Source organism: Onychostruthus taczanowskii, unplaced genomic scaffold (genome assembly GCF_017590055.1).
Source record: "Onychostruthus taczanowskii isolate IOZ18803 unplaced genomic scaffold, ASM1759005v1 scaffold91, whole genome shotgun sequence".
NCBI classification, from domain to species: domain Eukaryota; kingdom Metazoa; phylum Chordata; class Aves; order Passeriformes; family Passeridae; genus Onychostruthus; species Onychostruthus taczanowskii.
In genome coordinates this window covers 1,438,946-1,461,139 of record NW_024507105.1, presented here as the reverse complement: position 1 = coordinate 1,461,139, position 22,194 = coordinate 1,438,946, and the positions used below count along the sequence as shown (strand labels likewise).

Genomic DNA, 22,194 nt, shown 5'->3' with positions numbered 1-22,194 from the left:
CCCCCCATCGCCACAGACACCCCCATTACAGCAACACCCCCCCCTCACCCTCCAGCGTGATCGCGTCCAGCTCCCGCTGCGGCTGCCGCTCTCCGGCCGCCTCGGGGGCCACCGGCGCCGCCTCCTCGTGCATCTCGACGTCGGGGGGGGCGGGCGGGGGTCCCTCCGGGGGTGCCTTGGCCTTGTCGCCGCGGCGGCGGGACGCGCCGTCCTGCTTCATGGCGTGACACTGCACAACGGGCCGCCAGGCGCGACCAGCCGAGCGACGAGCGACACACGATCGTCTCCTTCCGCCTTTCGCTCGGCCGTTTCCGCCGTCGCTCGGGTTGTTCCGTCGCGCTTTCGGGTAGCTCAGGCAGCGCTCGTGGAGTTCCGTGAGGCTCTCGGGTATTTCCGTCTTCGCTCGTAGGTTTTCGCCCGCATTTTCGGGCGTTTTGGCCGAGCCCTCTCGGAAGGTTCCGGCATCGATCGGCTCCTTTCGCCTCTCTCCTTCGGGAATCTCCGTAGAACTTTCGGGTGTTTCCGCCGGGTGCTGAGCTGTTCCCGCCTTCTGGGGGCGCGGGCGAGTCTTCGCTGAGGTCCCGTGAGGGGCTTGTCTGTGAGGGGGGATCCCGTGAAGGGTTCCGTGAGGGGCTTGTCTGTGAGGGGAGATCCCGTGAAGGCTCCCGTGAGGGGCTTGTCTGTGAGGCGTGATTCCGTGAAGGCTCCCGTGAGGGGCCGGGCTGGGATCAGATGGGGGATCCCGTGAAGGGTTCCGTGAGGGGCTTGTCTGTGAGGGGAGATCCCGTGAAGGCTCCCGTGAGGGGCTTGTCTGTGAGGCGTGATTCCGTGAAGGCTCCCGTGAGGGGCCGGGCTGGGATCAGATCGGGGATCCCGTGAAGGGTTCCGTGAGGGACCGCGCTGGGACAAGGTTGGGGGTCCCGTGAGGGGCTTGTCTGACAGGGGATCCCATGAAGGGTCCCGTGAGGGGCCGGACTAGACCGGGGATTCTGTGAGGGATCCCGTGAGGGGCCGCGCTGGGACCGGGGATTCTGTGAAGGGTCCCGTGTGGGGCCGGACAGAGATAGGGGATTCTGTGAGGGGTCCCTTGAGGTCCATGTGGGGTCGGGCTGGGACCGGGGACTCTGCAAAGGGGTCCCTTGTGGGCTTGGGGATCCTGTGAACGGCTGGGCTGGGATCGGGAATCCCGTGAGTGAGGATGGGAGCTGAGGCTGGGAGCAGGAGTCCCATGAGGGGCCAGGTTGAAACTGGGGTGAGGGGTCTGGTCTGGGACTGGGGCCAAAGGGTCTCATGATGGTTCCAGGTTGGAACCGGGCTCCCCTCGTAGCTGTTGCAAGGCAGAGCCCAGCCCCTGGTGCTGGAGGTTCTCCCAGAGCCATCAGTCCCCACACAGGTGAGCAGTGCTGCCCCTTGCTGCAGGCACCCATGGCCTCCAGAGACCCCCCCAGAGCTCCACAGCCTGAGGAACCCCCCGACTTGCCCCCAGGGCTAAGTGTCTGTATTTTTCATATAGCATCCCGAGCTTGCCAGATGTGCTGTGTAACCAAAACTACACAAAATTAAGACATTGACTTTGAGAACACCCAGTTTTGTAGCAAGAAGGTCCTCTTTATTTACATAGTGATAATGAGAGTATGCTTGCTGTAAAGTGCTGCATGTGTCCATTGAACATCTCAGGGATGATGGCAGTGCTGGGACCAGGGAGGTGCCAGTGAAACAAATCTACTTTGATATCCAACCTTTAGTACCATAATGAACTTTCCTGCCTTAAATTTCATTTTGCCAGCCAAATCAGCCTTGATTATTAACAAGGATGATATTGGGAGAGAAAACTCTTGTCGGCAGAGATTTCACAAAACTTTGTAGAGGGGTTCCCTGGGCAGGGCCGGGTACATCCTACCTGGAACCACTCAGGAAGTTAAGGGTGTACAGGGCCACAAACAGGGCTGCCATGGCCTCGAAGGGTTTATCCCTAGGGATAACTGATCCATCTTCCTGGAGCTGCACTCCACTCAGCTCCACCAGGGCAATGGTTAACATCTGCTCCTCCTCCTGTGGGAAGAGCACCCTGGTATCCACAAGGAAAGGCTCCTTCCCCTTATCCAGGTCATGTTTCAGGAGGTTTTCAACCTTCACAGCAACAACAAAAAAAAGCAAAATCAGAATTTCAATCACTTGTCAGCTTGTGACATCATTTTGGAGATGTTGCTAGAATTAACAAAGTCCCCACCTCCCCTTCTGGGAGATTCCATCTCACCCAAAGCAGCCAAAAGTTGTGCATGTGGAAGCAGTAAAATACATTCCTTACCATCAGCTACATAAGCTTGCTTTCTCACAGCTTCTGCTGGGAAATAATCCAGATCTAAAAGAAGATAAAACAACAGTTTTGTATACCAGCCTTTTCAGTGGTGGTCACCCACTCAGCTTCCTCCCTGCCTCTTCTGGTTAGGAAAGAAAAAGAAACACCAAAATTCTGCTCTCTGTGCCATTTATCACCAGGAGCTCTGCAGCTCCTGAAAAGTAGATCTGACGCTTCCTTCTTTCCTTTCTTTACTGACCCCTCCCCAAAGAGCATCCTTGAACTTGCATGGGTTATCTGACCTCCCCCAGGTGATTTCTGTCGCTCACGCTGCCTCCTCCTATCTGCAGACAAGCTGAAGATAGCTCTGAGGGCAAGTGGTGCTTCATAAAATGTTCTTCCTCTTCTGGAATGGAGAACTTGGTCATTTCTGGAAGTTGCTTACCCCATGCTCCATCTCTGATGTGTAGTGGGATGGTCCTGAAGGCCAGCGTGCAGCCCTTGGGTATCACTATGCTTTGTCTGTCCTCTCTGTTGCTCTGCATAAAGAAAGAAAACAACCAGTCAGAGCACCTGGGTGCAGGTGTTGGGGAAGCAAGGAGGGAGAAGCCAGACCTGTGCACAGAGTGTGGCATAAAATTTGGCCATGAAGCCCCCGTCTGCCTTGGTGGATTCCTTGTAGACAGCCTCCTCTGAGGCCTCGAGGATTTCAGTGACCACATACAGCTTGATGCCTGTTCTCTGTAGTTGTTGGATGAAGGAATGATCCATGTTGATTTCCCTGAAAGAGGAAAAGGATGGGAAGGGTTTGGAGCACCAGGAGCAGCTGAGGCATCTGGGGTGGGATAAGCCTGTAGAAGAGGAGGCTCATGGAGAACTTGCCACTCCATTTCCTGTCTAACCTGGCCTAGTTAGAGGAAGTTCATGCCCTAAGGTTTTAATCTTGGGTTTTGGCAGTTGAAAACCCATTGTTAACCTGGTGTGTGCTGGAAGGAGATGACTGGAGTGTGTGTGCTTCCTTTGTCATTCCTTACCTTTCTCTTCTCAGTGCCTCCAGTGATTCCAGTGATATGCTCTTCTTCTGTGGCATAATAGAAAACTCTTTGGACAAGGAGGCCTTTCCTTTCAGCTCTACATTTGTAGGGTCAAATGAAATGCTGAGACCTCCATCAGCTTGGTCAGTGCTGACTTTTGTGAGGGTAAATTGGCTGGATTCTTGATGAAGGGACTCTGAAAAAATTCCATACATTATCTTAAGCAGCACAGCACAGACTCAGCACTGTAAGTATATCATACACAAGAAAGCTGGAACTTGGTAGAGTTCAGCCACAAACGGTTAAAAACCATTATTTATGGTATTTGATAAATTCCTATTGATAAATTTGAGGATTACCTATGCTTTTACCATCTTCTCCAGGCAGCAGCACATCATCCAGTGTGAATCCTGTCAGCTGGTAGTAGGGAGCTCGGTGGAATACAGTTTTTGGTTTGCTTTTTTTTTTCAGTAGATAGAGAGGCCTGAAGTGCTCATTGTCTGCGATGCTTTCAACAGGGACCAATTCTTTGCTAGGATCCATTTGATTTACAATGAATTTGGTGAGGTTTTTAAACATTCTGCTGTGGCTGAGGTTTTGAAGCAAAGCCAAGGGGATTTGTGCCTTGGGAAAGAGGGAACACAAGCTAAGCTGAATTACTTGAAATAATAGGAGGACATTGTAACAAAGCATGACTTTAATGATTAAGAAGATTTCAAAATAATGACTCAAAACCCCCCTCCCTCTCCAAGAACTCAAGTTTCACAGGGTTGTTCCAGGGAGTCTTTTAAGAGGAAGCAGCAGGAGCTGTGGCTTGTTTGGCCTTGTCCCACTTTGCTGTTGAGGCTCAGTGATTGTGCAGAGAGAGCACTGCTGGCAGACCCTCAGGATGCTGATTTTAGAGACAAATGTCCCCCAAAATAGAGAGGAATCTACCCAGCCCAGCCTCACTGGGCAGGCCTTAGTGGTCTTCAGGGGAGAGCTGGCATTTGAGGGCCAGAAAGAAATCTCTGTTTCTTTTCTGAGACAGCTTGTTTTTATCAAAAGATTTCAGTTTCAACTTTCTGGTGTTTTATGGGAAGGAGCTGGGGAGGGGAAATTGGGCAATCCAGACTGGTTTTGATGGGAAGGGACCTTAAGGCTCCTCCCATTCCTCTCCCTGCCAAGGTCAGGTACACCTTCCAGTCTCCCAGGCTGCTCCAAGCCCTGTCCAACCTGGTTATAGACACTTCCATGGATGGGACAGCCATAACTTATCTGGGCACCCTGTTCTGGAGCCTCAGCATCCTCAGAGGGATTTCTTCCCAATATCCCAACTGACCCTGCTTTCTTTGAATTTAAATAATTCCAAAGACAAATAGCTTTGGGTGCTCGATGTTAGTAGCACTTCCAAGATCTTTCCCTTGAAGGTCTCCAAGAAGAGAAGAAAAACTAAACAAGAGCACTTCACATAGAGGTGCCACCAATCATCTCTGCTACCCAAAGCCCTGGGATAATGCACTTGCCTGTTTGTGGGGTGGTGGGCGTGCAGGGCAGACCGTGGGGCTGCTGAGGTGATGTGGCCTCTGGAGAGCAGCAGGACTGGGGAGAAAATCTCTGGCTCTCTGCCAAAGGTGTGAAAGTGTTTGCTAAGTACGGGAGCCGTGAGTTCCCAGGAAGCTGGCAACCCCACAAACACAGGGCAAAGAGTAAATTGGTTTTTCTTGCTGACAGTAGGCTCCCAGAAGCAACACGTGGGCAGGAGCAATGTTAGATCTGATCCATGCTGGTGGTTCCCTGGCTGTTCACACCTGAGTTATTATTCCCCAGAGTTATTCCCAGCTGGAGCAATTTACCATCCTCCTTCCCAGTGCTCCATTTCCTCAAAATGGCCATTGCTTGTGTAAGTCTTCCTTGAGCAGAGTCTGTTACAGGGGCTGTGGGTTACTGGAACGTGTACAGATGTAGGAGATGTAAATCCACTGGAAGAGTCCCAGACCAGACTGGACAGGAAGGTGTCCCTGCCCCTGGCAGCAGGTGGGACTGGATGGCTTTAAGGTCCCTTCAAGCCAAACCATTGCATCATTGCATGATTCAACTTTATTGAGCCAGGTAATGTTGCTGTTCTTTGACAGATGGAGAAATGAACGCAGGAGGGGGTATTGGCAAGAAATTCCTCTCTGTGAGGGTGATGTGGCCCCAGGACAGGTTACCCAGAGAAGCTGTGGCTGCTCCATCCCCTGGAGTGTCCAAGGCCAGGCTGGATGGGGCTTGTAGCAACGTGGGCTAGTGGAAGGTGAGAGGGTGGGGATGGCCCTGGAGCCTTAAGGTGCCTTCCAACCCGAGCCATTCCATGTCTCCAGGGTACATTGCCATGCTTGTTTGACAGCAAAAGCCATCCATGTGAAGATTCCAGGACTCAAGCACAAGTTTGTACCCGAATACTTAATTTTTATTAGTGTCTGTTAGAATACTGTACAAAGGAGTAATGAAAATATTCACGCTTTCTTTTAGAAGGTTCTCTACAGGAGACTGCTGTGTCCACATCAAGGACCCTTATTTCTGGTACAGCCTCAGTCCTGAGGTTGTCAGGTGTGCCATGGGACGGAAAAGACACAAAATTAAGAAATAGCCTTTGAGACCACAGAATTGCTTAGCAAGAAGCTGCTCTTTATTTATAAAGTGATAATGGGAATATTTGTGCCATCTCCCTGAAGTGCTGCCCATGGCTCTTGAGTGTCTCAGGGAGATGGGACTGGAGAGGTGAGAGTGAAACCTCTGGGATTTCCCCACCTTCCTACAACCAGTAGTTAATGGAGCCCCCACTGAACGAGAGAGGGAGCAGGGTGAATCTCTGCTGATATTTTCCTTTGTCTTTTGTTTTATTTTCATTTCCTTCCTTTTCCCTTTGCATTTCATTTTTGCCTTGTTCTTGTATGTTCTTCCCCTTTTTCCTTGCACCTCCCCTTTCCCCTCTGCATTCCCTTCCCATTCCTTTGCCTTCCCTTTCCCATTTACTGATTGCAGAAGCAGCAGCAGCAGCATTTTGAGGGAAGCAGGATTACACGAAGCACCGGTGCCAGGCCTGTGATTCTTTGGGATTGTGGATTTTTCTGTTTTCACTTAATAATCTTGGGGAGACAGACAGATCTACTTTGATATCCAGCCTTTAGCATCTATAATGAATTTTCCAGCCTTAAATTTGCTTTTGCCAGCCAAAGCAGCCTTGAGCATTAACAAGGGTGATAGTGGGAGGGAAAACTCTTGTCAGCAGAGTTTTCCCAACATTTTGTGGAGGGGTTCCCTGGGCAGGGCCACGTACCTCCTACTTGGAACCGCTCAGGAGGTTGAGGACATACAAGGCCACAAACAGGGCTGCCACAGCCTCAAAGGGTTCATCCCTAGGGACAGCTGATCCATCTTCCTGGAGCTGGACGGGTTCTTGTCTCTCATCACAGCTGTGATGGTGATTAAGATGATGAGCTGCAGGTCAGGAGACAACTCGGGGAAAATTCGGCAGGAATATCGAACTTCTATCCTCACTTCTTCTAATTTTCCTGCTGAGGGACCTGCAAACCAGAATAAGTTCAAATCTGTCACTTGAGTTCTAGGAGTTCACTGGCAGCTCTAAACCCTAAGTTTGAAACACTTGTATGAGTGTTTTTGAAGTGATATAGAATTTGGGCAGTTGTGATGTCTCAGGGGAGAGGCAAATGCATCTCTCCTGGTGGTTTGTTTAATGCTGGGAGATTCCATCTCACCCAAAGCAGCCAAAAGTTGTGCAGTAAAATACATTCCTTACCATCATCTGCATAAGCTTGAATTTCCACAGCTCCACGACCTTGATTGCTCATAGCTCCCCCTTTGATATAATCCAGATCTGTAGCAGGATAAAAAGGACATTTATGGTTTTCTCTGCCAGCCTCCCCAGTGGTGGTCACCCATCCTGTTTTCTCCCTCGCTCTTTTCTTATGAGTAGAAATTTTCAGACCCAAACTCTGCTCTCTGTACTATTTATCACCAGGAGCTTTGCAGCTCCTGAAAAGTAGATCTGAGACTTCCTTCTTTCTATTTTTTACTGATCCGTGCCCAAACATCATCTTTCTTTAGTTCTTTGACATTGCATGGGCTGTGTGGCCTCCCTCAGGTGATTTCTGTCCCTCACACTGTCTCCCTTTCCTTGCAAACCAGTTTAGGGTGTATCTGGGGCCAGGTGAGTCTTCATAAAATGTTCTTCCTTTTGTGCACCATTTCTAGAAGGCAGAAACTGGTCATTTCTGGAAGTTGCTTACCCCATGCTCCATCTCTGATGTGTAGTGGGATGGTCCTGAAGGCCAGTGTGCAGCCCTTGGGTATCACTATGCCTTGGTTGTTCTCTCTGGTGCCCTGGTGAAGGAAAACAACCAGTTAGAACAGCTGGGTGCAGGTGTTGGGGAAGCAAGGAAAGAGAAGCCAAACCTTTGCACAGCTAACAGAACTGGTGGAATATATTGGTTTTCCATAGCCTGGATTTTGGTTTTTGGCTATTGAAAATTGGTTCTTAACCTGGCATGGGCTGGAAGGAGATGACTGGAGTGTGTGTGCTTCCTTTGTCATTCCTTACCTTTCTCTTCTCAGTGCCTCCAGTGATTGCAGTGGTACATTCTTCTTCTGTGGCTTGATAGAAAACCCTTTGGACAAGGAAGCACCTCCTTTAATCTCTACACTTGCAGGGCCAAAAGAAATCTTGAGACATCCATCAACTTCATCAGTGTTGACTTTTGTGAGAGGAAATTGGCTGGATTCTTGATAGATGGACTCTGAAATAATTCCATGCATTATCTTAAGCAGCACTACAAAGACTCAGCATTGTTAGTGTATCATACACAGAGGAAAGCTGGAACTTGGTAGAGTTCAGCCACAAAGAGTTAAAAAATATTATCTATGATATTTGATAAATTCCTATTGATAAATTTGAGGATTACCTATGCTTTTACCATCTTCTCCAGGCAGCAGCACATCATCCAGTGTGAATCCTGTCAGCTGGTAGTAGGGAGCTCGGTGGAATATGCGGGTTGATTTTCTTTTTTTAATCAGTAGACAGAGAGGCCTGAGGTGCTCATTGTCTGCGATGCTGTCAACAGGATCCAATTGTTTGCTAGGATCCATTTGATTTACAATGAATTTGGTGAGTTTTTTAAACATTCTGGCTGTGGCTGAGGTTTTGAAGCAAAGCCAAGGGGATTTGTGCCTTGGGAAAGAGGGAACACAAGCTAAGCCAAATGACTTGAAATAACAGCACAGAATCACAGAATGATCTAGGCTGGAAAAGCCCTTTGAGATCATCTAGTCAAGCCTATGACCTTAAGATTTCCTCATCAACTAAATCATGGTGCTGAGTGCCACCTCCACTCTTTTCTTAAACACGTCCAGGGATGATTATTCCACTGCCTCTCTGGGCAGATGATTCCAGTGGCCAGTCACTCTTTCAGTGAAGAATTTTTTCCTGATGTCCAAGCTAAACTTCCCCGGGTGGAGGTTAAACAGGACATTGTAACAAAGTATTTCTTTAATTATGAAGAAGCTTTCAAAATAATGACTGGTATTACCCAGGGACACAAGTTTCACAGGGTTGTTACAGGGAGCTTTTGGAGAGGTAGCAGCAGGGTTGTTTGGCCTCATGTGCCTTTGCTGCTGAACCCCAGTGATTGTGCAGAGAGAGCACAGTGGGCACACCCTGAGAATGCTGATATTAAAGGAAAATGTCCCCCAAAACAGAAATCAGCCCAGCCTTATTGGGCAAGCCCTGGTGGTTGGCAGGGGAGAGCTGGTGTTTGAGGGCCAGAAAGAAATCCCTTTTTCCTTTCTGACACAACTTCTTTTCATGAAAAAGTTTCAGTTTCACTTTTCTGATGTTTTACGGGAAAGAGCTGGAGAGAAGAAATTGAACAATCCAGAACGGTTTGGATGGGAAGGGACCTTAAAGGTCATCCCTTTCCTCTCCCTAACACGGTCAGGGACACCTTCCACTATCCCAGATTGCTCCAAGCCCTGGCCTTGGACACTTCCAGGGATGTGGGCCAGTGTGCCAGTGCCTGACCACCACACAGAGGGAGTTCTTCCCAATATCCCATCTAACCCTGCTCTCTGTGAGTTTAAACCATTCCAAAGACAAATAGCTTTAGGTGCTCAATGTTAGTAGCGCTTCTGAGCTCTTTCCCTTGGAACTCCCCAAGAGGAGAAGAAAAACTAAACAAGAGCACTTCCAGAGAGAGCTCCCACCAACCCTCTCCCCTGCCCAAAGCCCTGGGATAATGCACTTGCCTGTTTGTGGGGTGGTGGGCGTGCAGGGCAGACCGTGGGGCTGCTGAGGTGATGTGGCCTCTGGAGAGCAGCAGGACTGGGGAGAAAATCTCTGGCTCTCTGCCAAAGGTGTGGAAGTGTTTGCTAAGTACGGGAGCCGTGAGTTCCCAGGAAGCTGGCAACCCCACAAACACAGGGCAAAGAGTAAATTGGTTTTTCTTGCTGACAGTAGGCTCCCAGAAGCAACACGTGGGCAGGAGCAATGTTAGATCTGATCCATGCTGGTGGTTCCCTGGCTGTTCACACCTGAGTTATTATTCCCCAGAGTTATTCCCAGCTGGAGCAATTTACCATCCTCCTTCCCAGTGCTCCATTTCCTCAAAATGGCCATTGCTTGTGTAAGTCTTCCTTGAGCAGAGTCTGTTACAGGGGCTGTGGGTTACTGGAACTTGTACAGATGTAGGAGATGTAAGTCCACTGCTGGAAGTGTCCCAGACCAGACTGGACAGGAAGGTGTCCCTGCCCCTGGCAGCAGGTGGGACTGGATGGCTTTAAGGTCCCTTCAGACAAAACCATTCCATCCTTCCACTCTCCAATGTTATCAAGCCACATAATGTTGCTCCTCTTTGACAGATGGAGAAATGAACCCAGGAGGGGGTATTGGCAAGAAATTCCTCTCTGTGAGGGTGGGGATGGCCCCAGAACAGGTTACCCAGAGAAGCTGTGGCTGCCCCATCCCTGGGAGTGTCCAAGGCCAGGCTGGATGGGGCTTGGAGCAACGTGGGCTAGTGGAAGGTGTCCCTGCCCATGGCAGAGGGTGGGGATGGCCCTGGAGCCTTAAGGTGCCTTCCAACCCGAGCCATTCCATGTCTCCAGGGTACATTGCCATGCTTGTTTGACAGCAAAAGCCATCCATGTGAAGATTCCAGGACTCAAGCACAAGTTTTTACCTGAATACTTCACTTTTATTAGTCTCTCTTAGAATACTGTACAAAGGAGTAATAAAAATATTCACACTTTATTTTAGAAAGTTCTCTACATGAGACTCCTGTATCCACAGCAAAAAGAAGGCTATGGGAAAAAACCCCTAAAACTTTGTACAGAACATTCCTTTAAAAACCCTCCCAACTAATTCAGCTGATTTAACTGATCCAAGGAGGGTATGGACACACCAACACTCACATGCTTAAAAGATATTCTAGGCAATGATAAAGCAACATAAGTCACAAGAAGGAATATTAATGTGTTAACCCACTGCTGTCCCCTCCTTGAGGGCCAGTACCGAGCTTCTAAAAACAACCCAAAGTTGAACAGTGATTCAAGCATAAAAGAGAATAAGTAGCCCTCCATTTATTTTAATTTTATAGGCTTTTTCCTGCAAAGGTTAGGACTGTTTGCCAGCCTGGTAGCTCTGTGAAAGGACTCCCAGGTCAGGATCCCTGATTCAGGAGCATCAGGCTGGGAGGACTTGCTGGTTTGCTGAGTGTCCTGGAGCAGGGGCTGCTGTGCCCCCTGGAAACGTGTGTGGTGCTGACAGTGGCTGAGGGGGCTTTGCCAAGGACAGGATGGGACAGGCTGCTGCCACTTCTTGGGAAGGCTTCCAGCCTTTCAAAAGTTTTTCTCTTTAATTGCAGACCAAAACAGAAAAGCTTAAAATAACTTACCAGGGGTTGTTTTTCCATCACAGGAGATTTGATCTCTCCAGGTAGGAACTTGTCCTGATCATGATACAGGACCAGTGTGAGAGGGAATCTGTCAAGTGTGATGTGACCAGAATCCCATTTAAAATCAGTGACAATCTGTTATCTCCTCCCTGCATCACCACATCTGTTAATGTTTCGTTTCTCCTCCCACAATGTGGATTCACCCTTGATCTGTCCCCTTCCAGGACATGTCTGACCACCCCTCAAGCTGCTCATGCTGTCCTTTCACTTCAGACTGCCTCGGGTAAACCCAAAAATGGTGGTTTAATTACAATTCCTGCTTTTTATTTTTGATTGATCCTGACACCTACCCTTAAGTTGGGATCTTAAGGAAGATACTACCCAATGTTCAATCGTTCAAATACTTACTAATAATATAAAGATACTTAACTCACCACAACAGAATGTGAAATCTTTCTTCAACTTGCTTCTTTCCATATTACTTAAGTTTTCATTTATGTTTCCCTTGACTGGATTAACTGAGTCCAAATTAATGTCAGTTATTCCATGGAAAAATGCCACACCTGTGTTGTGAAGAGTGTCTCTGCCATTGGCTGTTTTGATCATTTGTGTGAAGGAGAGAAATCAAAAAATATTTACTTTTGTTGCTAAGCAGAGTCTTAATTACAAGTTTGGGGCTTTAGGCTTTAGAACCTACTTGTTTGAGAAGTTTATAATCCCATTCTGAGTCCCAGCTGATGTTTAATTTAAGGAAACAGAGTCAGATAGTGTCAGTGACCACACAAGTGTTCAAACCCACAGCTGTGTTATTGCTGTATCTCATAAAAAAAAGCTGATCCTTTCAATTGATAATTATTCTAAATTTACAAATCTGTGATGTGCATATGCTTGGAAATACCCAACATATGTCTGTGTGTGAGAAGTCATGTCTGAAAGCATCTAGAGGCTGTTTCTGTTGCAGAAAAGATGGTTTTCCCCATGTTTTCTACTACAATAATTAGTTTTCTTTCATTTCCCCTGGAGATGGAAGTGGTGTCTGGGCAGACACTCAGGTCTGTTCAGCACCACAATCAGAATTTCAGCTCCAGCCTCAGGCACCCTGCCAGGACCTGCCCCTCCTGCAGGAGAACTGCCCATGTCTGTGTCATTTCCCAGCTGATTGATGAAATATCTCTATTTTTATCACAATTATCATTGTCTAGTAGCTTAAAGAGCCGATTAGGGTAGAGAGTACCTCAGCTAAAGCAGCAGCTCTTCTAGCCTAGGTTTGAAGGTTTAAACTGCCCATCAAGGAAATTGCACATCTGTCAATTCCCTGGGGTCTCCAGCCAGATTCTCTTCTCCTTCTACCTGCTTGAAAACTTCCTTTTCACGTGGATTTCCACTTCCCAAACACTTTAGGGGATGATTCTCCCTGCATTCCAGCAGACTTTTGAGGTACACTCCATATTTTCCCTTCCCTGTAGCAGTCCCAAAGGAAGTCTGAGAGAGAAGTGAAGCAACTTGGCTAAAATTATGCATGGAGTAGTAACAGATCTAAAAATTCCCCCTTCCATATCCTATGCTCAGACCATCCAAAACCTCAACACTCTCCACCACGGCCCCTAAAGCTGGATTTGCTACTGCAAGGACAAAAAAAAAAATAAAAATGCAGATTTAAAAGATTTATACAATTGTCAAAAAAGGTGAGACGATATAAGCAGTAAGACAACAAAAATATAGGTTTTCATGGGGTTACAGGGTAAGAGTGAGGGAAAACCCATTCCATCTGGGACACAACCTAAAGGCAAATCAGGTCATTCTGATTTTCAGTAAAACAGCAAAAGCTGTCTCAGCCAGGAAACCTAAGCCTGCTTTATTTAGGTGGTAATTTTAGAGGAAAAAGGCTTGATTTTGTTCCTCTGTGACAGGATCTACTATCAGTGACAAACTGACTCCTTTGCTGGTCAATTCATCTGCTGCTGGTGCTGCTGCTCACACAGCCCTTGGGCACGGAGCTGAGGGACAGATTTCCAGCTAAGCCAGAAATCCAACCCTTGAGTCCACGGAGAACTGGCAAATCCCAGTCACACGCACTTAAGCAACCAAGGAGCTGAAGTGAGGAGAAAAATTCCAAGTCAAGGATGGCTGCATGCTTGATTAGAGCAATCAGCCTTCCTCCTGTCCCACTGCCCCCTGTCTGCCTCTCCCACACCTGTCCATGTCCATGCTCCAAGGAGCTCCATGGCATTTGGTGTCAGTCATTAAATCACCTGCCCCCAGCCCTTGATCCAAATGCCCACTGAGCCCCTGTGCACTTAAAAACAGCAGTTTGGGGTGGGAGAGGAGTTACCTGGGCAGATTTGGGTATAAACTGAAAGTAACAAGCATGATTTTGGATCTATCCACCTTTTCCCTGGACCACATGGATGCTGATGTAGGAAATCAAAAGCTTTGTCAAACTGCAGGTCACTTCTTCCTGTGCTGTTTTTAGGAAAAGAATTTCCCTTCTTAGTGGTGTCAACGATTGAAAAATAAAAATCTGTCGTTCACTTCCCCCTCCCACTTCCCACCTAAAACTGGAAATCAGACCCCAAAACCATCCAGTCCTGGGAAAGTCTGGCTGCATCCCTTTGGATTTCCCTCACGTTCTGCTCAAAGCACCCAGCTTCAGGAAGGGAAATGTATTTTAAAGTGCATTTACCACAGCAATAGTACCAGCACTAAAAGCTTTCCCCCTCATCCCTATCCTCGTCATTCCATGTCTGGAATAGATGAGACTCTTCCCAGAATTCATCCTTGTTGTACCTCAAAGTCTCAGTGGTTTTGCATCTACTGATGACCCTGGGAGAAGAGAAATCCGGTGTCGCACGTCCTGCTCCGCACTAAACTCTACTCTGGAGCTGGTTTGGATTTATTGGGCACGAGGATCCAGCATGCGGAATGTGTCTCTTGGGATCTGCCTTTAAACAGCCGCTGCCAAACCACATCCCAGTCTGTGTGGGGGGAGGAAAGGGGGCTGGAGGGAAGAATCCCCCCCGGGCCCCGCTCCTCCGCCATCCGCTCCGGCCACGCCGCTCAGTACTTGTTGATGCCAAAGATCCGCACTCCGTGGAACTGAGGCAGTTTGGGGATCAGGACGCTCATGAGGGAGATGGTGTTGATGATGAAGTGTATCCGGTCGTACTTGGTGTAAAAGCTGGTTAGAAAATACCTGCAGAGGGAAGGTGGGAACAGAGAGAGGCAAACTGAGCTGTGGCATTCCATGTGCTCGTCTCCCAGGACGGAACACTGATGGGTACTGGGACACGAGGTGGCTCAGCCACCCCAGAATACTCACAGGACGATGGGCATGATGGTGAGGAACTTGCGGGACGCGGTGAACTGGACTCCATAATCCATCTGCTCCCAGTGCGTGAGCAGCCGGGCCTTGCCCTGGTCCGGGGTCTCGAAGGGGGTTCCCTTCACGGTGTGCAGGAAGAAATACATGCTCTGCGGGACACACGGCGGGCGTGAGGCACACGGGGCCCTGCACCCCGAAAAGCCCGGATCCACAGCAGTGGATCTGGGCGCTTGCACCCCCGCGCCGTTCCACTAGAGGGATGTGGAGCTGCTGGAAAAGCCGGAGCGGCCGGGAAGCAGGGAAAGGAGAGTTGGGAAAGGCCGGGCCAGCTCGGCTGCTCCACGTCAGGCCTCTCGCTCGGCTCCTGGCTGTGAGCCAAGGAGGCGGTGGCAAGATTACAGCCCTGGGATCTCTGCGATCGGGAGATTAGCGCCTGCCTGCTGCCTGAAGGCTCCCCGAAAATGTCTGGGAGAAGGTCTGTCACCCCCTGATTACCAGGGGAACACAAGTCACAGACAAACATTCCAGCTACACCACAGCTCCCAAGTACAGCCACTCCTGGCCTTTACATTTCTTTTTGTCCCCAGAAACTAAAGCTGCCAGGGAAGATGGGTGAGAAGCCAGCAGCTCGTGAGCTGAGTGCTGAGCAGTTCCAGTTTGGGGCTTTGTGGTTGTTTTTATCTCTTGAGCAGCTCCCGTTTGAGGGTTTGTGGAGGTTTTTATCTCCTGAGCAGCTCCAGTTTGGGCGTTTGTGGAGGTTTTTATCCCCCACCAGTAATAACTTATCATGAAGGTCCTCAATCCCTGTAATTTTTATCTCTGAAATATTCCCAGGCGAGGATATTATTTAGAATAAAAGACACACTATCAGTTGCTCCATCCCTGAAGTTTTTTGTCCCCTGTGCCCAAGGGGACCTATGTGAGGACTTGATCTTCAGAGAGAAGAATCAGTTCCTGGACTAATCTTTTACTTTAGTCAGAACAAAATCTGGGGGTTAATCTTGTTTTTTCTTAACTCTCACGAGGCCAATTCAGGTTTTACCAACCCCAGTGATGGGGTCTGTCACAGATTTCTTTTGGAAGGGGATACAATGAAGGATTTGCCCTACAGGGAATTAATCCACATCCCCTCTGAGCAGCCTCACCAGGTGTTGCTGCCTCACCTGTACCTGGGCTGGACGTAAATCCATGACCCAGAGGCACCAGTACAGGCTGAGGGCCGGAGATTGAGCAACTCACCCGGCATCTTTGGAAACACAAAGGAATCGTTTCAACAGGAATCTCAGCAGATTGCCCAGAGGAACAGCTGTGCCAAGGTTCCCCACAAGTGCCCCGGGCCACGCCGCTCCCTTACCAGGTTGTGGATGATGTTGGTGAGAGTCCAGACCACGGGGACGCTGAAGAAGGGGATGCTGAGGAGCACGACGTGCAGCAGCCCGATGCCCAGCACGTAGGACAGCCAGATGCCGCGGCTGTTCATCACCCGCGTGTTGGGGTTCACCTCGCTGTGCGCCGTTCCCACGTTCATCCTGCCTCTCCTGGCTGGCAGGAGCCCCTGCAACACAAACACTGAGGTCAGAGCCCGGATCCAAACCGCTCAGTGGGGCTGAGCACAGGCTGGTTGTCAAGCAAAGCCAAAATCTGCTGTTTGCTATAAAAATCCCCAGTCAGTTCCCTCCTCTGCCCCTCGTTATTGCCATTCTTAGAGCTGACGTCGCTAACTCCGGGAGTGGTTGAGATTTGGGAATTATGTGTGGGAAGCTTGTCTGTGACAGAAGCTTCTTGTGATTTGAGATGCTTTCCTGAAGCCGAGGTGTCGAGGTTCAATCCCACGATTGCCTGACAAAACTCAAACCAATACTTTTAAGCACTTTAAAATCCTCATCACAGTGTTAATCATAGAAACACACAGCACAGGAAGTTTCCTGCATGTTTATGGAGTCAGCATGACTTAAACTTGGGAAGGGAACAGAGCATTTGCAGAGGAAAGGCTCTGTATCAACAGATCTCCTAATTAATTTAACTAAATTAACATGGTTCTGCACAGCTCGGGAGGTTTGCTGGTCTCCTACTCTGGCTCACGTGTTTTACCTTCAGATTTAAGACTTACAGAGAGGAAAAAAAAGAGGAACAAAAAAAATTGCCCCCCAGGGAAGGAATGAGATTCTTCTTGAGGAACGCAAAAAGGGAGAGATAAGAGCACAAAGTGCCTTGGGAGGATGTTTCAGGAGGAAGAGCTGTGGAGGAGTTAGCCCTTCCCCTACCTGGAAAGAACGACTGCCATGGAGGAGGAGCACAAAGATGGTTTCCTGGACAATGCCAGGAGGGAGAGGAAGCAAGAGAGTATCACCCTCTCAGAGCAAGTCCTTGGAGCAGTGCCTCTGAGACAGTGAAGGTATCAAGTGGCTTTCTGGAATGACACGGTGCCAGTGTTAGCAGGAGAGCTCTGGCTCACTGATCTTCAGGGATTACAGAAAACAGCACAAACTAAACCCACTGTAAAGCTGAATGTCTTCACGCCAACATCAGGGAAATTCTTATGTAAAATCATCTCTGTGTCCCACGGAAGAGGAGCTTGATGAGATGATCCAGTTCATCCTCCTTGGCTACAGCACCCCACAGTGAAGGCTGTTTCCTGATGCCTGGCCTTGTGCCTTTGCTCTTGCTTCCCACAGCTGGAAGCTGTGTTGCTGTTCCCTGCAGCTCTCCGGAGGCGAGCTCGAGCCAGATCCAACATCACACTCTCCTCACTGCCAGCTGTTCCCAGCTCCCTCACAGTGCTGGGCCTGCCTTGTCTCAGGAGCTGGCACCATCCCCACTCCTGCCCAGGGCTGGGACTCACAGCCAGCCTCCACTTCACTCCACAGCTCTTGGAATGCTCCAAGTAACTCCCAAACCTCTTCCATGCACACAGGCAGCTGTTGCTGCACATCCTCACCTCACTCTATCAGGGGGCTCATACCTGGAGATTTTGTTTCCAGGAAAGTGGCTGCAGGTCTGTGGGGTGCTCACTCCCTTGTTGCCCATCTCCCAGGTCACCAACTTATGGATGTTCCAGAGAAAAGCCCAAAGTTTGATTTGGAAACAGGACTGAGAGCCAGAGTTCAGCATTTCACCCCTGGCAGAGGGAGCAGCTCTGTCCTAAAACTGCTGCAATTCCCAAGGGCTCTCAGAAGGTTGGGGCAAAGGATAAATGAGTCAAAAAGAGTCAGATTGTTACAACAACAAAAAGAAAATCACCCTACAGAATGTGTAAACAGGAGTGCTGAGTGCCAGATATGGGAAATAGTTCTCCTGGATGTTGGGTGAACACTGTCCAGTCCTGGGAGGAGCTGGAGAAAATGAACAGAGGTGTAGGAAAAACATGACCTGCAAGGACAGCTGGAAGGAAATGAGATTGTTTAGTCTGGAGGATGCTGGAGACAGGCATGAGGAACAGCTGGATGCTCCACAGAGAGCTGTGTCTGTGGGATTCCAGCTGTGCAGCAGAAGGAACCACATGGCTGGGTCTAGGAGCAACAGAGGGGTGCAGGAGGAGGGACTGGGAAGGGACTGCCCACAGAAAGTGATCTGTGCTCTCACTGGAGGCCTTAAAATCTAATTTCATCAACAGTTAAAAGCCTTCCCTCCAGGAAGTCTTTCCTGAGCCTTTCCTGACATCGTTATCCAAGGGCTGTGGAAGCTCCCTGCAGCCAGAGGTGCACATGGCTGGTGCTGTGGAATTTCCAACCACAACTTCCAAAAACTAAGGAGCAGCTTGGATTTGGTCTCCTCTGCAAACGAGGGCAGTTGCAGACCCACAGCTGGGTGGGGAAGGGCCCCACTTGGAAGCTGTACGTGAAGCAATTCTCCTTCCCGTGCCTCAGTTTCCCTTCCTTGTGAAATTAAGGATTAGAGGGGTGGGATGCTGGAACATATGAGAGGTTAATTCATTCTTTCAGGACATACAGACACACCAAGCACTCACTGCTGCAATGAGGGTGATTCCATGTCTCCAACTCTGTCCTTCTCCACCTTAAATATTTCACCAGCTCTGCCTTGGCCCAGCTCTCCTAAATTTTGGATTGCACAAGCTTGGCTGAGGGCACACGAGCTCCCAGAGCTCTGTCCCTACCCCCACCCCACATCCCATGTTTGCTTTCTAATTCCACACCAGGATTTGTTCACCTGCGGGACAACAAGACACAGCCCAGCATGGGAAGGACTCCAGCCCCCCCTTCCCAGAGCAGTTGCTGCCAGGCTCTGCTTTCCCACTTTTTTTTGGAACAGAAAAGCCTGAATGTTGCACCAGGCTGAGGGTGAAGGTCAGGGCTGTGCTGACATTGGACAGTGGCCATCCAAGGAGGGGAAAAGTCAGAGCTGTGGCCAGTGGCAAAGGGCACAATGTGGCAGTGGAGCTGAGCCCTGCCTCTGCCTCATCCTGCCCGTCCTGCTCCCTGTCCAGGGGCAGCTCCTTCCTCACCTTTGTCCCCAGAGGAGTGTGAGCATCATCTCTTCCTGTTCCCTTGCTTAACACCTGGACTTGATGAGCTTAAAGGCCTTTTCCATCTAAATAAGCGATCCTATGATTTGGCAGTGCTGTCACCCTTCCCCAGGGGTTTCAGGATCATACTTCAATCCTGGCACCCTGCTGCAGGATCTTCACTGGGCTGGGGAGGGAAGGAGGGCTCGGGTGCTTATCTTGATCTTGAGTGTTCCCAGACTGCAGGTGACAATGATCCCACGGATCACAGATCCCAATCTCTTAGCAACAACAACTGCCACCTCCCAAACAAATCCTTTAAACCCTTCTGTGCCGCTGGCAACGGAGGACATGGGGGACGCTGCTGAACTGGGCTGGCTGAGAGGTGAGAGTGGGAACACAGCGCTCCGTGTCCCTCCAGCCCGAGGCAGTGTTGGACGTGTCCGAGCCCCAGCGCTGCCCGGTTCCTCCTCGGGGGTCCCGGGGCTGCCAGAGCCCCGCAGGGGACACGGGGAACACGGGGACGAGGACACGCGTGAGCCGCCCCGTGGCCTCGGCCTTTCCTGCTGGATTTAACGGGAGATCTTGGACACCAAGAGAAGGCCGAGGCTGGGCTCCTCCGGGCTCACGTGGAATCCCAGACCCCACTTTCCTCCCCGTTTTCCCGGGACGGGACGGTGCCCGGGAGGCCGGGGCAGGACCCGCTCCCGGCCGGGCTCCGCACAGCGCGACCCCACCGTGGGGACCCGCACTACCTACCCGGGACCCCCCTCCCAGCCCGCCGCTCCCCAGCTCCATCCCAGCACCCGCTTCTCTCCTTTGGGGTGTTTTCCTTTCGGGCCGGGCCCATGCGAGGCACCTTCCCCCGGCCCCGCCGCGGGGCTCGGCCGCCGCCGCCCCCGGGGAGGGCAGAGCCCCCCGGTCCGCCCCGCGCCCCCGGCCCGCACTCACCGCGCGCTCGCTCCGCCGCGCTCCCGGTGCTCTCCCGGTGCGCTCCCGGCGGCCCCTCGGCCCGCCCCGCCGCGGCACGCCGGGAGCTGTAGTCCGGAGCAGCGGGGAGGCGGAGCCGCCATGGGAACCGGCGGGAGCGGCTCCGGGAGGGGCATCGGGGGATGCACGGAGCCCCGCTCGGCTCACAGGAGACCCCAGACCCGGCTGGGCGCCTCCAGCCTGCCCGGGGAGGGTGGGCTGCCGCCCCTGCCGCTTCTCCCTGGGGAAATCCGAGGGTGGGGGAACGCTGGGGCAGCTTCCAGCAGGAGCTGTGGCTGCCCCATCCCTGGAAGTGTGCGAGGCCAGGCTGGACAGGGCCTGGAGCGATCTGGGGAACTGGAATGTGTCCCTGCCCATGGCATGGGGTGGGACAGGGTGGTTTTTAAAGTCCCTTCCCACCCAAACTACGCTGATTCCATGATAGCATGAAAATCCCAGCAGCAGCATTGTGCAGACAGCCCGGGCAGGCCGGCAGCGCTGCAGGACACCCAGCCAAGGTCGGGGCTGGGAGCGAGCGCAGGATTCCAGCGCTGGAGCGCGGGGGAGACCATCTGGCTCCGCTTTTGTTTGCACAACCATCAAAGCTCATCGCGTGGGGCTGGCACGGCCCACGGGTGCCGCAGCCATCTGTGCAGGGCTCTGTGAGTGCCGGCTCTTCCAGCAGCGGAGGGGCAGCGCCGGAGCCGCTTTGGGCTGCAAACCCCCTGCCCGGAGCCGAGCAGAGCCCCTGGCAGTGTGCGGGGCCCGAGCGAGCTGCTCCCGGCTGCCCCTGGCTCTGCCCCCCGAGCTGGCACAGACATTTTGCTCGGCACAGCCCACGCTGGGGTTTGGTATTGGCCCAGGTGGAGTCACAGCGATATTGAGGTTCCCTGAGTGCCCCCGTGTCTCCACGCTGAGCTGTGTGTCCTGACCCTGTCCATCCATCCTGCCTCGGCTCCAGCCGCACATCCTGACAGGACACGGCGAGAGCGCGGAGCCCCCGCGCTGCTGGCACCGTGCTGCTGCCAGGGCACGGGGTCACTGCCGGAGCCGGAGCTCAGCAATGTCTGCCTCCAGAGGGCTTTGGGCACGGAGACACGCAAATGGAGGGGTAAAGGAGACGAAAGGCCACCGATTGCCACCCGGTAGAACCGCGCTGTCCCCGCCCGGCTCCTCTGCGGTGCCCTCTTGGCAGGGCGCGGTGCGGGGATGCCGGTGCGGAGGCGGGGGATCCCACGGGATCCGGTCCTGCTTTGCAGGAGATCCACGCACTCACAGCAGGCTCTATTTTTATCCTGCTCCTGCCTGACTGAGCAGCTCTCTGCGCGGTGACATCTAATTTAGCAGCTTCCCCGCACCCCGCTGGCTCCGCACGTGAGGGGGAAGCACAATGCAGCAGCTATTTTTAAACGCCCATAAATATTCATCGCTCTCCGTGATGCAGCAGCCGCCGCTGCCGGTGGAGAGCGGGGGGGACCCGACCCGCTCCCTGGGCTCCCCACACCGCGTTCACCCGCCCAGGGAACACCGGCACCGGGGGCGGGGAGTTCCCTGGGGGGATCCGGCGCCATCCGCTCACCGGCAGCTGCACCCGCGTTCCCCCCGTGCCCAGGGGGGCTGTTCCCGTGTGGATTCCTAGGCCTCGTTCGCTCCCAGCCCCTGCCGGTGCTCAGCTCCCGCTCTGCCTGCTGCCGGTCCCTCTGCCCGGTCGATGCCGGTTATATTTAGTTCCGTAGCGGCAGCGAGAAGCCGGTGCCAGCTATTTTTAGCCACCCTGCGTTGGGAAGGGTCCGCGTGGGTCGTGCTGCACTGCAGGTTTTGTGCTGGTGGGTGCCGTGTCCTCCGCGTGGGACCCCCGTGGGGTGCAGCCCTGGGGCTGTGCCCGCTGCCGGGATCACCCACGGCCTCTCCGGGTCCCAGCTCAGTCCCCCACACACCTGGGTGTCACCGTGGCCCCCCGGCCCCGTCCCGCTGCGTGTCACCGGGGGGCTGTGTCACCGGAGCCTCCACATCCCAACACGGGCCCGTCCCTGCTCCCGCTGCGTGCAGAGCTCCCGGGGCTCTGGGAATGGCGATGGGCAGCACGGGGCTGCTCCGCTCCCCGGCCAAACGGGGAGATGCCAGAGAAATGCTCAAGAGCACAAACTGCGGCTGCCTGCTGCTGCCTGCCGGTGTCCCGGGAC

General features: G+C 51.9%; 4 protein-coding genes across 5 annotated transcripts in view; all 4 read right to left on the bottom strand.

Annotated features, from left to right (window-relative positions):
• The window catches only part of PSMD3 (proteasome 26S subunit, non-ATPase 3), a 6,038-nt gene extending 5,752 nt beyond the window's left edge, over positions 1-286 (bottom strand). The window contains exon 1 of one of the 2 annotated variants that reach the window (XM_041426538.1): positions 49-286. In XM_041426538.1, the coding sequence (XP_041282472.1) occupies positions 49-220 (172 nt within the window). In that variant the 5' untranslated portion in view covers positions 221-286. The remainder of the gene's footprint in view (positions 1-48) is intronic. The other variant, XM_041426539.1, reaches the window with a different exon arrangement.
• A 65-nt stretch (positions 287-351) lies between these two features.
• On the bottom strand, positions 352-5,207 carry LOC121347548. The gene is made up of 7 exons (XM_041426261.1): positions 4,839-5,207; positions 3,693-3,957; positions 3,334-3,529; positions 2,915-3,080; positions 2,602-2,838; positions 1,901-2,130; positions 352-769 (listed from the first exon to the last, which is right to left on the bottom strand). The coding sequence occupies exons 2-7, from the start codon at positions 3,910-3,912 to the stop codon at positions 352-354; spliced, it is 1,467 nt and encodes a 488-aa protein (XP_041282195.1). The 5' UTR covers positions 3,913-3,957; positions 4,839-5,207.
• A 1,540-nt stretch (positions 5,208-6,747) lies between these two features.
• LOC121347547 (gasdermin-A3-like) lies at positions 6,748-14,161 on the bottom strand (the record flags this gene model as incomplete). Its single annotated transcript, XM_041426260.1, has 6 exons — positions 14,046-14,161; positions 8,277-8,542; positions 7,916-8,111; positions 7,605-7,690; positions 7,115-7,192; positions 6,748-6,881 (listed from the first exon to the last, which is right to left on the bottom strand). Coding segments are annotated over exons 2-6 (714 nt in total), but the record flags the coding sequence as incomplete, so codon positions are not given.
• ORMDL3 (ORMDL sphingolipid biosynthesis regulator 3) lies at positions 10,538-16,135 on the bottom strand. Its single transcript, XM_041426304.1, has 3 exons — positions 15,935-16,135; positions 14,578-14,729; positions 10,538-14,451 (listed from the first exon to the last, which is right to left on the bottom strand). The coding sequence occupies exons 1-3, from the start codon at positions 16,106-16,108 to the stop codon at positions 14,316-14,318; spliced, it is 462 nt and encodes a 153-aa protein (XP_041282238.1). The 5' UTR covers positions 16,109-16,135; the 3' UTR covers positions 10,538-14,315.
• Positions 16,136-22,194: the final 6,059 nt, after the last annotated feature.

What these genes read in the sequence shown, in the direction of transcription:
- LOC121347548 (XM_041426261.1), bottom strand. Translation starts at nt 3,912, where the DNA reads ATGTTTAAAAACCTCACCAAATTCATTGTAAATCAAATGGATCCTAGC. An exon ending in AGAAGATGGTAAAAGCATAG is followed by an intron (nt 3,530 to 3,692) that starts GTAATCCTCAAA and finishes GAATTTTTTCAG; the next exon opens with AGTCCCTTCATCAAGAATCC. An exon ending in GAGGCACTGAGAAGAGAAAG is followed by an intron (nt 3,081 to 3,333) that starts GTAAGGAATGAC and finishes TTCCTCTTTCAG; the next exon opens with GGAAATCAACATGGATCATT.
- ORMDL3 (XM_041426304.1), bottom strand. Translation starts at nt 16,108, where the DNA reads ATGAACGTGGGAACGGCGCACAGCGAGGTGAACCCCAACACGCGGGTG. An exon ending in CCAACATCATCCACAACCTG is followed by an intron (nt 14,730 to 15,934) that starts GTAAGGGAGCGG and finishes TGTGTCCCGCAG; the next exon opens with AGCATGTATTTCTTCCTGCA. An exon ending in ACCATCATGCCCATCGTCCT is followed by an intron (nt 14,452 to 14,577) that starts GTGAGTATTCTG and finishes TTCCCTCTGCAG; the next exon opens with GTATTTTCTAACCAGCTTTT.